This window comes from Pantherophis guttatus, chromosome 1 (assembly GCF_059756535.1).
Source record: "Pantherophis guttatus breed Tessera chromosome 1, ASM5975653v1, whole genome shotgun sequence".
NCBI lineage: Eukaryota > Metazoa > Chordata > Lepidosauria > Squamata > Colubridae > Pantherophis > Pantherophis guttatus.
In genome coordinates this window covers 278,079,554-278,096,753 of record NC_142063.1, presented here as the reverse complement: position 1 = coordinate 278,096,753, position 17,200 = coordinate 278,079,554, and the positions used below count along the sequence as shown (strand labels likewise).

At 40.9% G+C, this 17,200-nt stretch overlaps 1 protein-coding gene across 1 annotated transcript in view; it reads right to left on the bottom strand.

Annotated features, from left to right (window-relative positions):
* The window catches only part of RYR2 (ryanodine receptor 2), a 279,138-nt gene extending 275,121 nt beyond the window's left edge, over nt 1–4,017 (bottom strand). The window contains exon 1 of the mRNA XM_060692369.2: nt 3,448–4,017. Coding sequence (XP_060548352.1) covers nt 3,448–3,495 — 48 coding nt within the window. The 5' untranslated portion in view covers nt 3,496–4,017. The remainder of the gene's footprint in view (nt 1–3,447) is intronic.
* Between the last annotated feature and the right edge of the window lie 13,183 nt (nt 4,018–17,200).

The following is a 17,200-nucleotide window of genomic DNA, read 5'->3' as shown; positions in this document are numbered from 1 at the left end:
TCAAGGAAGATGTCAATTAGATACAAGCACTCTGTTCACACAACTTGGTTAAGCATTATAGATTCAATAATATTCTTAACTAATGCACAGAAATGCGCTGATTTGTCAATTTTAGGGCTTTTTCCATTTTTAATTCCTACAAATATCTCAAATTTTATTTGACTTAAATATTAAAAGTTTGTGTAACTTGTATTTTTATGCACATTATTTCAGTATTGCTTAATATTTTGTAAACACTCCTCTAATGTAATTCTTACAGATTCTGATATTTCACTATTATATTAAAATATTTAAATACTGAATAAGTATTTTTCAATATTCTTTAATATACATAAAGTATACATAAATATACAAAAGTAATTTTAAGGCTTTTATCTATTTTACCAGCCATCTGGTTTAGATGAAAAAATAGAAGGGAAAAAAGCAAGTAAACATAACACTTCAAAATTACTTTCTGCTTGGACATTCAATTGCATGTATATGTAATAGTGAGAACATTCTAGAATAAAATTCTTGCCTAATAATTAAATTAGTTCACATAAAGTTAGTATCACTCTTTTATGAGCAACAAACATTTTGTATTTTGAAATTCATATTCACTTAAGTGACATAAAAGATTTTTAATCAGAATAGGGTTATGGCTTAAAAATAAAAATGACTAACTTATTCAAGGTAAACAAAAATTGAAAACCAGGTGATTAACCAAAGCTCCTAAAATTAAATCATGGATTTGGAATTTAAGAAATATACAAAGGGAAATACAAACAAATCATATTCTATTGCAGTGTTGTCCACATGCTGATTTAAAATATTATATTATAGTAATATTATAATAATATAAGCATTTTTTTCCTGATATTTCAAAGAACGAATGGGACACGGAAATAAATTTCAAGGTTAAAGAATGGAAATAAATCAGCAGCTCTTCCATAACGTTTTGGGATTTACTTTTTATACAGGTTATATCAAAATCTTCCCGTTTATAATTTGCCCTTTTCAAGGTCATTAATGTTTCCAATGAAAACAGTCTGAGGGTTTTAAAAAGATAATCCCTGGCTAGGATTTCTAAACCTTTATTTCTAACAAAATATGCATAATCTGAAGAGTAGTTTACGTAACATGTTTTTACTCTCAAGTGCTATCGCTTCGAACATTGCTTTATATGCTCAAGTCATTAGCTGTGACTTGAACATGACTACTTATTCCCCAGCAAGAATTTAAATATTGTAACTCTATCTCAGGAATATTCTACTTATACTTAAACCTGCAGGACACCAATTTTTGCATGAACTTTCCAGAACATTTAGGCAAATCAGAGTAGTAGGAAACATAACTTGTCCTCATTTTTTCTATGAGTTCAGCAAATTTCTCAGGAAGAGTCATATTTAGCTTGAGAAAAGTTTTTAGTCTGATATTCATTCTGTTGACATTATACAATAATTGTAGGAGCACTTATGAGAAATAGCCTCATGACCGAGCTAGTTTTATTAGTACCTGCAATATATTAAGAAAATCCAAACACTAATAAGACAGCTTCAAGGATGTGGGGGAGAGGGTCTCCTTTTTCATACTTTCCTCACACCCACTTGTTACGATCAGATCTTATTACATAAGAAATGCAACATTATTACACAAGGTGCTTCCAGTTGGGAATTGAATTGAATAATCGCACTACTTCATGCAGGCATTTTTACATGCATCCATATTACTTCATCTTCCACTTGTAAATTGTTCATTTTCTCACTGCTTTATTATTATTTCACACACTCACACACAAATACCCAAAAAAACTTTTCAAGGACAAAAAGGTGAAATAGCTGAATCTATTCATACTATTATACTAGGGCACATCCTTCTAAAGCAACCCAAATGTCTCTAAATATCAATCATAGCAATCATAAATTTCCAAACTATATAAATATATTTGCATATCTTCTAAAACATCCATTTCTATCAATTTGTTACGTTTACAGACATCAAAAAATCAACTGTGTTGTTTTTTTACAAAAACAGATATTATTTAAAGGCATATTCCACAAAAGCAATAACTGCAGTCCTAATGTAGGACTACATTTATGGTTCATTCATTTCAAAATGCTTTCAGTTGAAAAATCCAAATTGCTAACAATATAGAACTAAAACTCATACACAAGATCTGAAAGGCTCCTCTTTACCCCTTCTATTATTTGCTTTTGTCAGAAGATGAGGTATTGTTGCAGCTTTTGGCTCAGCATTGCTGCTTGGTAAAATATCTGCAGTACATAGAACAATTTTTGGGGGGGGAGGTGGGGTAAGAAGGAGAAGAAGATTCAAGCAAGTATATTCAGTTGGAGTCCACATATTAAGTGATCTGCCCTTGGACAACTGCCATACATTTTCACAGGTTTGTTTTACCAGTAAAGCACTTAGGAGTGAGAAGGAAAGAAGATTAGACACATGCAGGGGGGCTTTCAAAATAACAGCTCCTTGCCCTACCAATGGAAAGGCATTGTTGCAAGCTATTTTCTCTCTCTCTCTCTCTCTCTTTTTTTTTTTTTTAATATGTGCTCCCCCCACCCCCCCGGAGGAAGGAAATGAAACAAGACGTCGTAGAAATCCCTGATAAAATCCCCTACGCGAGGCAGGACGACTGCAAAATAAATGACTGACTAGCTCGACCACTGGAAGCGTCCCAAGAAGTGACCCAGACCTCAGCGCGATAAGGGGAAAACCGAGACGCGGTCGATTCGCCCCGTGCAGCGCCCTGCTAAATGTCCCATCCCGCTAACAACCCCACCCCCCACCCTCACTTGAGAGCGGGGCGCCGTCCAAGTCAAAACCTCGGGTGTTAAGGGCTTTTCCACACGGTCCAGGGTTTCTCAGTGGGGGACCAAGAGCGAGTGCTGACAGCCCTTTCTCCAGAGAGAGAGCGCCTGTGTGTGAGAGGGAAAAAACCGCCCCAAAGCATCATCCCCGGGGATGTTACTCTACGGGGGTCCTTACACCTGACAGACCACAGTTTCGTTTCTGAATATTGAATTCATCCTCCACTGGTCACTCTTTAAGAACAGGTGACGGGCAGGGGCCATAAAACTCCTCGCCAGGTTTCCGCTCCAGTCCAGACCCCTCCCACCATATTGTAGAGAGACAGCCGGGGAAGAGGGAGGCTTGCAGTTCCTCAGCCCACCCCAGCCTCACCGTCTCTCGAGGAATTCCAGAGCTTGAGCCGGACTATTTGCCTTAATTCATCAACTCTCTTAATGCAGCAACCTCGAGATCCCTGGCTGGTTTCGCTTCCCTACCCCCACCCACCCACCCCCCAACCTCAGCGCCGAGTCTCCCCGCTTAGCAATGGGTTGTCGCGCGAGCCGTCTGCTCCTCGCCTCGGACCCTCCGTCCCAAACCTACGAACAATGCGCGAAGGGGACGCGAAGCCCCAAAAGGAAAGAGAAGCGCTTAAGTGCTTACAGTTCGCAGGAACTGTATCTCGTCTTCCCCTTCGCCCACTTCAGTCATGGCGCTCTCCTTCTTTTCGCCTCCCGGGCGCTGCTACTGCTGCTGCTGCTGCTTCCTCCGGAGCCCGGGCTGGCAGGTGGTGTGGAACTGCAAGAGGAGAGGCACCCCTGCGGGACGGAAGCAGGAGGAGGAGGAGGAGGAGGTGAGGGGGTGGGGTGGGGAGGACGCTGTCTGCAGCTGAGCGAGAGGCTCCCAAAGCCAAGCTGGACCTTTAGTAGGGAAAGAAAGTGAGAGCGGCCCGGAGCCGGTCGATTAGCCCCAATCTGCTCGAACGTGTGTCACTCCCTCTCTGCAGCAGAATGGCAGCTCAGCCCGGGCTCCTTGGTGCAAGTGCATGGGGAAGAACTAAAGCGGGGAGGGAAGAGAGGGCTGCGATTAACAGGGACAGCGGGGGTGGAGCTCCCGGCGGCTCCCCCACTACTGCAGGTGATCCGCAGCCGGCTCTTCCCTGCAAAAAAGCAAACCTGAAGCGCAGCGCCGCTCTCTGGCCGGCCGGCCGCTGGGTCGCTCGCTCGCGCGCGCGCGCGCTTGCTTCCAAAGCCACTCCCTCCACACCCTGCGCGCCGAAGGCGTGGAAGACAGACGCGCGCCAGGCGCAGAGAAGAACTGCATGTTGACGTGCAGCGGAGGACGACGACGACGACGACAAGGGGGACGGGCGGTCGGGCGGCGAGCCCGGTCAGCCTTCGACGGAGCGCTCACCATCTCCCTAGGGAGGAGGAGGAAAGCCGCCCCCCCCCCAGGTGGGATACCAGAAGAGCCCCGCAAAACGATTAGCGGGGTTGTCATAAAGCTCCCCACGACAGGTAGAAAACCGTCAGGTTAAAAGCTGTATGCTTCTCACGGCGTTTTCCGCTTGGGTGGCACCAAAGGAGGAAGGTAGACTCGACTTTGGTCATTTGTTGAACCTAGAAATCGTGTCCGATGGATTTGAGCTGGGTCTTTTTCTGACTGTGATACTATTAGTAACATCACGTCTGCTGCTATAGCACTATAGTACCACCAGGGTAATGGTAGCGATACTATTGTTATTGGCCGTCCAGAGTCCCCTGGAGTTAGGTGGCCAATAAGTGACCGAGAGAAGACCTAATCCAAAGCTAATAATGCTTTGAGTTACTTAGAAATTCAGAATATTTTGAATGCTTTTGGCTTCCAAAGTGCAATGTTCCCTTCTCCAAAAACAAAAACCACAAAAACAGAGCAAGTTTGGTGTGGTGCTTAAATGGTTGGCCTGGAAACCAGGAGATGTGAGTTCTTGTCCAATCTTAGGTATGAAATATCAGCTGGGTGACTTTCGGCCAGTCACTTTCTCTTAGCCCAATTCACCTCACAGGGTTGTTGTGAGGAAAATAGGAGGAAGTTAGATATGTTTGCCCTATTGAGGTGTACATGAAAAAAAAGGGCAGGATATAAATCTTTAAAAAGCAAATTTCTCTGGGGAGGCCATGCAGCTTCTCCTAGGGCAGGGGTGGGCAAATGTGGCTCTTTTACAACCTGTGGACTTCAACTCCCAGAATTCCTGAGACAGCCAAGCTGGTTGTAAAAGAGCCACATTTGCCCACCCCTGTCCTAGGGCAAAGCAAAGAAGGCCAGTTGTTTTGTCACGGTCCGATTTTGAAGGTGGGAGATTACCAGATTCCAAAGAGGAAAGGCAGGCTGCTATAGGGAGATGCTTCCCTCAAGTTCTTCTTTACTAGCCATTAGTCTTTGAAAATAAGCACCTTTCATTGTGCTTGAAAACAAGTACTTATGGCAGTGCAGCACCATCAATCATTGTAATGCAATTCAACCTGGCCACTCCATTTAACTTCTGTTAGCTACCCTGCATTCAGCAATATTTGAAATTTCTAGGCTGTATTCAAGTGCAACACTAGTTTTATGCATTGCCATAATCCCGTAAGGAAATTACTAGTGTATTGTATAGATCATTGTGGCCAATCTCTTGTTGTCTAAGATGGCAGTAGGTGGCAAAGACACTGTAAATGTGTCTATCCAGGCTCAGCTAACCGTGCTTATTTACTGAAATGGTACATTTATCACATCTAGTACATTTCAGCACCTGCCTAGCCTTACATGATTCTCATGATAATTAGCAAGATGGACATCATACTGAATTATAATCAGGAGTACACTTGGAGCTGCTAACATGTGGCTCTTCCAACAGGCAATGGGTTAGATGGACTATAATATGTTCCCCTGATAAATTAGATTATATTTTTACATTGTTAGTGGATCTTGTTCTGGTCTTCCCCTGATGTCTGTGAGATTATTGGTTGTACTCGGGTGAAATTCTCCCAGTTTGGACCGGATCGCTCGATCCGGTAGTGATGGAGACGGGTGGTTCGGAGAACCGGTAGCAAAAATCCCTGCCCCAGTCAGCTAGGATCGTCAGAGGCTTTAAAAGCATTTCTACAACCTCAGCCGAAGAGGTTGTAGAAAAATGGTTTCAAAAGTTAAAAACAAAAAAAAAGTTGGCCACGCCCACTCAGTCATATTACTACCACCACCAAGCCACGCCCACAGAACCGGTAGTAACAAAATTTACATTTCACCACTGGTTGTACTGTTATTTTAACTCTGCTATAAGCTACCTAGAGTTACTTTTTGAATAAGGCAGAATACAAACTGATTAAATTTTAAGAATAAATAAAACCATGCATCATATTTTCAAAGTGCAAACGACACCATTATACTTGCATCTCAATATTGGACACAGCTGTGTAAATTACAGGGTTTGCATTGTGATAGATCTTTCATCCCTTTGCCCCACCCCAGAATTGTTTATTAAATGTATAAAGCCACTCAATAGGATTGAGAGATATATCAACGGCTATTGAATCTTGATGGCTGTTTGATGGCTGGAATCACAATTGGGACTTCTTTTCTCAGAGACTCTTCCCATCCTGCTTACAATCTTTTTGGACTGTTGCCTTCTAGCAGAAGATACAGAACAATTAAAACTCGGACCACACGTTTTCTGAATAGTTTTTATCCCAGAGCTATAATTGCACTCAACAATGAACAGCCACCATCAGTGAGCTGTTGGACAGTATTACTTGGTCTGTTGTGTAGATGTTTGGGTGGTTAGGGATGGGGAATTGTGGTGGGTGGGAGTGTGTTTGGGGATTATGTGTGTTGGACCTGGTCTTTGGGTGTTAAATGAATTTCATATGTGTATACTGTGTATACACATACAATGACAATAAAGTGACAATATTTTATATCAGCTGATAATGAAGGAGGGATATCTTGTTCTAGTTTGTCATTGCAGGACATGGCATATTGAGCAAAATGGCCAAACTGTCTGGTTCATCTCGGCCATTATTCTTAAAAATTATAGGTAGTCCTTTGATTATGATGGCATTTCCATTGCTAAGCAATACAGACATAAAACATGATGTCACGTGACAGTTTAGCAAAAGCAATGCCAACAGTCCCAGTTACCATCATAACCCCAGGACTCTGCAAATCGTTAAATTGGAAGAGGCAGTTACTCACCTTTTAAAACATCGTAAGTTAGGCAAAAACCAGCTATTCAAATGACTATCATTGCAAATACATCCGTTTTCCTCTTTAAATACCCATTGTAGGTATGATTTGAAAAATGAAAAATGTGTTTTCATTGCCATTTTTACTAAACAGCAGAAAATAGCATATTACTTCAACTGATTTCTTTAATAATTGGACGTTTTGTAAAGAAAATGGGGAAAGTAGTCAGAGCATGAGAAAGGGAAGGTTGGCAGGATTTACATGTTGATGGCATGGATCTTGTTCTTTCATTGAGCTGGCTCTTCTAGACCTCTTATTCTTTGGTAATACTTGGATGTTGTTGTCTTCCTTTTCTCCTCCTCATGGTTCCCATGTGACTGTAGATACTAAGCTGCTTGTACCTAGACTGTATGTCTGCTATTTGACCCACTGGTAGTTCCCACCCCATCAGCTACTTTCCCTCTCTTGACTACCAGCTCACTTCTCCAGTCCAAATATTATCCCAGTGTCCTCGCTGTAGATCTGTGTCCACTGGATCAGTGAATAGATGTCTTATTCACTCTTAGCTTGATGTTATCCATATAGAGGAGATGTCTGGTGGTAGTTCCACTCTTGGATTTGTAACAATATCCATTCCTTGTAATTATCTGACTGAGGGGATGAAAGCTTGCTGCAAAACAAGGCTGCATTATTATTATTATTATTATTATTATTATTATTATTATTATTAGTATTAGTATTATTTATTAGATTTCTATACCGCCCTACTCCCGAAGGACTCAGGGCGGTGCACAGCCAAACAATAAAAACACATACAATACAAAATTTAAAAAATAGAATAAAATCAAATTAAATAATTTTGGCCCCGACAAATTTAAAACCCCAAACTTTTAAAACCAATTTAAAATTGAATATATAAATACTAAAAAATATTTAAAATTTTAAAAGTCTTTTATAAAAGAGGGGGAAAATTAGGCCAGGCCGGTGTAGTTGCTTTATGCTGCACTTGATGGTCACTTCTATGAGTTGCCATCAGCAGTTGTTCTAGTGTTGTCTTTCTCAGCTCCATTGAGTTATTGAGGAAGGCACTTAGTATCCTGTTGACTTTACATAGCCCCGGGCATTCATAGATCCATGTGTGTGGCATTGAGTTGAGGGCTTTCCTGTAGTCAATCTAGGGTGTACTCAGATTGGCCTATTTAGACCTTGAATCTTGGGCAACTGCTCAAGCAACTGGTGTTTTGATCCTCTGGTGTTGTTCCCAATGCCATTCTGGACTGTGCTCATGTACTATCCATATGGTCATGTAGCTTAGCAACTAGATGCCTAGTAGGACATTCCAAGTTGTGGGGAAGCAGGTTATTGGCCAGTAGTTGGACAGTGTTGTTCGTTTATGGGGTGTCTTTCATGAAGTGCACCCAGCCAATCTGGGTGGGAACCTGCTGCTGGCATCTGGTTCATCTGTGGTGTTAGGCATTCATGCACTGCTGTTAGTTTCTTTAGCCAATAGTTGTATATTATGTTTGGCAGGTGCTGTCCGGCTGTTCAGGTTCTTGACTCGCTGCTGGATATTTGCTACTCTGATGGTGACAGGTTCCTGTTCTGGGAGGTTGCTGAAGCCTGTTCTCAGGTCCTGCAGCCACTTTCTACTAGTGTTATGTGTCTTCTCTTTTTCTCATATGTTCTTGTTTCTGCTATTGATGGCTGTGCTGCAGTTGTTGCACTGCAGATGGGAGTATACCTTGGGTGGAACTTTGGAGAATAAGCCATTTATCTTCTTGGCTTATACTTTTCTAGTGTATCTTAGTCTAGCAGCCAATGCTGTGAGCTTTTGTTTAGCAAACTCTAGGGCTTCAGATGGAGCCAGGCCCTTGTATTTTTCCAGTAGCCAAGTCATACCCTTAATGTTCACACCCTTCTGTAATCCCACCAATTAATTAACCTCTCTCCAAGTTACCTTGATCTTATGCTCTAACCTCATATTCTGAGATGGTGGTGATTATGTATTGCTGTTCTTGATCATATAGCCAAGTATACCCAGAATTATAGCAGCTGTACAGTATACCAGTTTATGGTTTGTGTTATGGTGGTGGTAGGGATTGTTTTGAAAGCTCTGTTGGCATCTTCTAGCATACTATCTGATGGTACTTCTCCACTGAGTCTTGCTAACTGGTCTCAAGGGTTGATTGTAGCTATAATCTTATGCCTTGTATCAGAAGCTGTGCTCTGTAATGTAAAGGATGGTAGTGTCATTTTAGCTTCAAATGTTGTCTGCACATCCAGTTGTTCTTCCGGGTCTTCTTGAGTAAGGAATGTAATATGTAGTTGGCCCAAAGTTGTGAGAGCAACTTCCTGTTCACTATATTGAAGCATTGTGTAACTAGCTGTTGTCAGTTACTGTAAATGCAAGTCTTCTGTACATCCATAAGTTCCCTAATAATTTTATATATCCTTTCTCATTAGGCCTGCTGTTCTACCACTATCATTTCCAGGTATGATTTCTTCTAGTAGCCCACTTACCATCAGATGGTCCTGGTTCCCCAGCATCTTAGTCAGAGCTTGTTAATCTGCATGACGACCAAGTCAGCATGACTTTCCTAGTTCATGTCACTCTCATATTTGAGGTAGGCAAGTGAAGTATTTTGGGGTTATTGCTCAAGAAACCCTACTGGTAAGATTTGAATTGCAGTCTTCTGCATCAAAAGTGGCATTTTAACCATTACAGTCTCTCTCTGTCTCTGTCTCTGTCTCTGTCTCTGTCTGTCTGTCTCTCTCTCTCTCTCCCTCCCTCCCTCCCTCCCTGCCTGCCTGCCTGCCTCCCCCACCCCTCTCAGAATAGTTTACTGTACTAAAGCTTTATTACTCGCAGAAAGCTTGGTATAAGATTGCAGACTTAATGGTACTAAGTGTACTAAAAGAACTGAAATGGTGATTCATCATTTAAAAGCAGTTTATGTGGCAGTTAGTTTCAGAGGGAAAAAATTAATTCACCCACAAGCAATGAATGATATCTTAGAATCTGGGATATTGATTGATCATACAAATATAATAAGTTAGATGAGGGAAGCTAACAGATCAATTAATAGAAAAGAGAAACCTCTTTATTATACATTGAAATGACAACAATATACTTCAACAGTTCACTCTTTGCGGATAATTTAATATCAGTGAGATGAAAGGAAATACAATTATTATTACTCTTCATCAACATTGTTAGAATTTTATTTTTACAAATTTTGTTGATTGCATTTTTAAGAACACCCTATTACCGTGATGGCGAACCTATGGCACGCATGCCACAGGTGGCATGGGGAGCCATATCTGTGGGCACGTGAGCATTGCCCTAGCTCAGCTCCAGCGTGCATGTATGCGCTGGCCAGCTGATTTTCGAGCCTCTGGGCTCACTGGAAGATGGGAAACAGGATGTTTCCGGCCTCTGTAGGGCCTCCGGGGGGGTGGGAAAGGTCGTTTTCACCCTTCCCAGGCTCCAAGAAACCCTCTGGAGCCTGGGGAGAGCGAAAAACGGGCTCACCGTGCCATCGTGTGCCAAAAGCGGGGAGCACAGGGGGTCATGCACGCACGCGCAGGGGGAGGGGCACATTGAATTATGTGTCTGGGCACGCACTCATGCGCACTCCCGCACCCCCGCACTCCCCCTGCTTTTGTCACACAACGGCAAAAAGGTTAGCCATCACTACCATATTACAATGAAAAAAAATTAAAATCAGTAACATGTTGAATTTTGCATAATTAATATTTGTACAGGAGCATTAAAAATATGTAAGAACTTAATGGATTAATCTAAGAGCTGGTAAGTTTCATGCTGCACATTAAAGATAGTTCTGGGAAAAGATATCAGACCTCTTTAACTGTAGGAACCAGAGCAGAATAAAGTCAGTGCACATTAAGCCTTTAAAACCTGTTCTGCCTCAAAAAACACCTTGAGGTAAAGTATCCTGAACCAGATGGCTATTGTAATAAGTATGTTGCTTAAAATTATATAATTAACATAAATTACATAAATTTTCCTTCATCTGAAACAACAGTGAATGCTTCAACTTACTATGTTAAGGAGTTGCAATACTTTTATCCTCCAAGTTAAATTATATATGTACAGGTCAGTGGTGGGTTTCAAAAAATTTTACTACCAGTTCTGTGGGTGTGGCTTGGTGAGTGTGGCATGTCTTGGTGGGCGTGGCAGGGGAAGGATACTGTGAAATCTCCATTCCCACCCACTCCGGAGGAAGGATACTGTAAAATCTCCATTCCCTCCCCAATCTAGGGGAAGATTACTGCAAAATCCCCATTTCCTTCCAATCAGCTGGGACTCGGGAGGCAGAGAATAAATGGGGGCGGGGCCATTCAGAGGTAGTATTTACTGGTTCTCCGAACTACTCAAAATTTCTGCTACCGGTTCTCCAGAACTGGTCAGAACCTGCTGGAATCCACCTCTGGTAAAGGTAGTGCTTCACATACTACCACAATTGAGACCAAAATTTCTGTTGCTAAGTGAGACAGTTGTTAAGTGCATTTTGCCCCATTTTATGACATTTCCTGCCACAATTGTTAAGTGGATCACTGCAGCTATTAAGTTAGTAGCACGGTTGATAAGTGAATCTGGCTTCCCCTTTGACTTTGCGTGTCAGAAGGTCACAAAAGGTGATCACATGACCCCAGGACACTGTAACTGTCATAAATATGAGTCAGTTGCCAAGTGTCTGAATTTTGATCACATGACCATGGAGATGCTATAAGTCATAAGTGTGAAAAATGGTAATAAATCTCTTTTTTAAAATGCTGTTGTAACTTTGAGTGGTCACTAAATGAATTGTCGTAAGCGATGAACTACCTGCATATAAAGGACGTACAGCATATATGAACACACAATTTTAAATAATGTTATATATTTTATTTAATATTTAAATATTTAATAAATATAATCTTAATAGAAATTTAAAAAAACTTGACATCCAGTTGTAAAAAGCAGAATAAAAATTTGGGAAGCTGATAAAAAATTATCATTTCACAGTGATAGGTGCACGATTGGAAGCACTGAACAACAGAAGACAGATTCTCCTGGAAAAAATATGTATGTGTTATTACTAAGAGTCAACACCAATTTGCTTATTAAAATGTTTTCTTCTACTAGAGACGGTATCTACTAATACATATTTTCTCCAGGAGAATTTGATCTCAGCTGCTTGTTCAGTTCTTCCAATTGTGCATCCCATCACTATAAAGTGATGATCTCTTATCTTCCCAAATTTTTATTCTGCTTTTTATATACCTTCTCAATTGGATATCATGGATATTACTTATTATCTGGGTCAAGATATTACAGGTAATCTTTGAGTTACGATCACTTCTTCAGTAACTATTCCAAGTCATAATGGTGTTGAATGAGGGGAACTTACAGTAGGGCCTAGGCCCTTGAAGTTCCATCCATCCCAGTATCCCTGTGCTCATGTGATCACAATCCAGGTGCTCAGCACCTGGCCCACAATTACAACATTACAGCAAGCCATGGTCAAGAGATCATTATTTCCAACATTACCTGCCAGCTTCCTGCAAGCAAAACCAATGGGAAAACTGGCAGAAAGTTAGAAGTCACAATCGCATGATCCTTGCTTAATGCCTCAGGTAGCCCTTGTATAATGGCAATTGGGACTGCCAGAATGGCCATTAAGTATGCAGTCATGTGACATCACACTTTACGCCATATTGCCATCACTGGGAGTCCCAGTAATCCAGGGACTACCTGTACAACTTGATAGCCCTGTATCCTTCTGATACAAACATTCTAACACAGTTCCTTATTTGTTCCTCCCTCGGTTTATGTTATCTTACCCATGCTTTAGGCAAGCAACTTATTGACAAGGTTATAATACTATAACAGACAAGTTCTCTTCTAAATTGTTTCCTTTGCTTGCGGCTCATAATGTTGGAAGTTGCAAACGCAGCACCTCTGGAGCTTAGAGAAGTCTACTTTTAAATAAGCATGAATTTTGCCACTACTTTTAATACTATTCTCTAAAATCTGTTTGGGGTTCTAACCTGCTTTTTTCAATTAGTTGTGCCAATCCAAACAAAAAAAGCATTTCTTGTATGTGCAATAAATTGCATAATCCCAAGGTAAGATTGGCTTCGTCCTTGACATCCTTTCAGAAGTCACTTAAAAGAGGCCTGGGCATCTCAAGGAAATGCCAACTTCATAAGATGGTTGCATGTTTTTAATAATTTTCTCCACTATCTTGTTATTAATAATATTGTTGACATCTTTTCACTGTAGTTGTTTAACATTTTGATTTCATGATTGTTTTGTTGAAGAAGTATTTCTCAAACTAAACTGGGCAAAGGATGGAATAAAAATCAATGGTGCCTATTAAAATTACTTAAGATTTGCAGATGATGTTGTTCTCTTCTCACAAGACCCAGAAGAGCTACAAACACACATACAAGAGTTGCACAAAGCAGGAGAACCATTTGGCTTAAAAATAAACCTGAAAAAGAGCCAAGTTATGTTTAATAAATTCACCAGAAAACAAATATATATATATCTGGAGAAGAACTAGACATAGTAGACTACTACATATACCTTGGCCAATGGATCTCAATGGAAGGTGATACAATAAAGGAAATTGAATGGCGTGTTAACTGTGGTTGGCAGGCATTCAGCAAAAACAATCTCCACCCTATGCCTGAAGAGAAAAGTTTTCAAAAGTGTGTGCTACCTGCTGTAACCTAAGCTGGTGAAACATGGACACTAACCTCACAATCAATATAAAAGCTATGAGTGGTGCAAAGAGCCATAGAAAGATATATGCTTGGCATTTCAAGACAAGATAGAAAGACCTGCACAAGGATTAGAGAACAAACAAAAGTATACAATATCATCAAGAGAATAAAAGAATTGAAATGGAAATGGGCTGATCATATAGCAAGAACAATTGATGGGAGGTGGACCAAGGCAGTCATAGAATGAATCCCACTTGATAAAAAGTGCTCATGAAATAGACCTAAAACAAGATGGATCAACTACATCAACAAGTACCGTTTCCCCAAAAATAAGACATCCCCTGATAATAAGCCGAATCGGGCTTTTGAGTGCATGCACTAAAATAACACACACATCCCGAAAATAAGCCCTCCCCGAAAATATTTAAATGCACGTGCAGCCAGTCCCCGCCATTTCCTCTGGTTAGGGTTAGGGAGACAGAGCTGGAAATCAGGTAACACGGCAAGAGGAGCCTGGTCTTGCTCCACGCACCCCAAAATAAAAGACTTCCCCGAAAATAAGGCCAAGTGCTTATTTTGGGGTTCAAAAAAATATAAGATAGGGTCTTATTTGGGGGGAAACACAGTATTGTGGGCCCAATTGGCAAAAGAAAGCTCAATACCATATTGGTTGGAAACATGTGGAAGATGCCTTCATCCTGCAGTGGATAGTCAATGGCTAAGAAGATTATTGTTTCTATTGTAAGCCACCCACTCACGGGTGACTGAGATCGGCAGCTATTAAATGGATTGATTGACTGAATAAATGGTTTTAGCATATGGGGCTTTTTATGCACATCCAACCGTATTACAAAGTCCTCTGAGGCAGAGAAGTATGAATGCAGAAATGAGCAATTGTTTAATGAATAGCTGATCTTAGTCACTATCAACTCAGGGACTAGCTGATCCCCTGGCATCAGAATCTCATACAACAGCACACATTCCTGAAAAAGTTTCTATAGCCCAAATCTTGTTCCATGACTTGAAATAGCTCTTCCTTAACTACCATAATTGATCTTAGATTACCATCCTAATTACTAGCTCCAGCTCTCTTAACTACTAGTTGGAGTTGGTGGGGATATCTTTTCCTTTACTTGCATTTGATCAAACCTGAAGAATGAAAAACAAATCAGTAAAACAAAATGGAAGCTATCTCCCTTCACACCTGGGGCGCTTCAGCATTTTATATTTATGCACTTATTTATATCCCACCTTTATTACTTTTATAAATAACTCAAGGCATATCTAACACATCTTCCTTCCACATAACAACCCTATGAGGTGGGTTGGGTTGAGAGTGACTGGGCGAAGGCCGCCCTGCTGGCTTTCATGGCCAAGGTGGAGCTTGAACTCACGATCTTTTGCTTTCTAACCTGGGGCCTTAACCAGTGTTGGAATTCAAAATTTTTTACTACCGATTCTGTGGGCGCGGCTTGGTGGGCGTGGCAGGAGAAGGATACTGCAAAATCTCCATTCTCATCCCACTCCAGGCGAAGGATATTGCAAAATCCCCATTCCCTCCCCACTCCTGGGGGAAGGATATTGCAAAATCTTCATTCCCACCCCACTCGGGCCAGCCAGGGGTGGTATTTGCCAGTTCTCCAAGCTACTCAAAATTTCTGCTACTAGTTCTCCAGAACCTGTAAGAACCTGCTGAATAGCACCTCTGGCCTTAACCACTAGACCAAACCTATCTCCTACGTTTATCTGGATGAACATGCCAACTAATGTGTAATAGACATAAAATTATTTTAAAGCTTTTTTCTAATTGATTTGACATTCAAAAATGTCATTGTCAATATTCAGATTACATTTTAATTATTATTCCTTTGAAGCATAGCCTCACACTGTTTTGATGTTTATTATTTATGGAGTGTGATAATCATGAAGTATCATTTCTCTTTCCTGCCAGAACTGCCAAAATCAGAGAGCTCAGTATTGTCAATGATTGCCTGTAGTTCTAAATGTGAATCATAATATCTGTGCCAAGAGCTTGAAATAAGTGTTCCCCACAGTGTTTAGAACAAAAGTGTATTTGCTTGTCCTTATAGTTGATTCAACTCCTCCAAGCAAGAAAAAAACCTGATTTTCATTGTTGTCTGAGTAGGTGTACTCATTATTCTCTTATGTATTTAAATTTCTCTCAAAGGAGTGAGAGCTAGTGCTCTCCTGATCAGCTTTTTTTCTCTCATTCCAGCTTAATTATCTTGTGAACCATCAATGGCCATTATGCAAACAAAATGGCCACAAAGAAAAAGGCATTAGACATTGGGTAATACCACAGTGTGCTAGAATGCAACAAATCTTAAAAGTGTGGAAAATCCGAATAGTACAAAGTAGGCTGCATTTGTTGTGTGCCTGAAGAATGTCAACAAAAAATTAAAAGCAAATTAAATGAATAGAACAAGAGACAAAGAGGTGCAATGATGTTCATCCACCCATTTACCCTGCAGTCAACCCAGACAGCTTTTATTCCTTCTCCTACCTGGTGATGTCCAGCCACTATGCCTAACAAGAACTCTTAAGCCTTCACCAACACATACTACAGCTTTTCTTGTCCTGAGATAATAGTGAAAATGATGTTACCCATATAGATGAATATTATCAGCTGTGTAAAATAATTCCAAAATTTTCTAGCTATCATGAAACATACACGGTAGCCAACAAACTTTGTGGGAGAGACAAAATACAAAAGTGGGATTTCAATAGCATATTTTAGAAGAAAGCAGAACTGGTTACTACCAGAGGTAGGTTTCAGCAGGTTCTGACCAGTTCTGGAGAACCGGTAGCAGAAATTCTAAGTAGTTCGGAGAACCGGTGTGTAAAAATTCTGACTGGCCCCGCCCTCATCTATTCTCTGCCTCCCAAGTCTCAGCTGATCAGGAGGAAATTGGGATTTTGCAGTAACCTTCCCCTGGATTGGGGAGGGAATGGAGATTTTACAGTATCCTTCCCCTGCCACGCCCACCAAGCCATACCACGCCCACCAAGCCACACCCACAGAACCGATAGTAAAAAAATTTGAAACCCACCACTGGTTACTACCCTCAAAAGGTAATAACTCCATATTGCAATGCTTTGCTGCAGGTTCCACTAAGAAAGTCTGATCTAGTATTGCTGTCTTTCCCATACATATAATCCAAATAGACAATTATGGCAAATTATAAGATACTGTAATTACTCTTCCTCCCAAATCTTTTAATACAAGAAATTTCCCTCTCTCAAACAGCCTTGTGCCTTTCCAATGTGTTAAAAGTCTGTGGAAATTCTCAGTCATCCAGATCATGGTTGTCCCAAAGGTGCTTTTTCAGGAGGCAACTGAACTTTTTTTTTTCTTTGAAGATGTTTTGCTGCAGATCCAAGAAGCTTTTTCCTCTCTGACCGGATGGTGGGGAAATGGAAGGACTTATATCAGGTGTGAAATGCTCCTTGTTTGGACCGG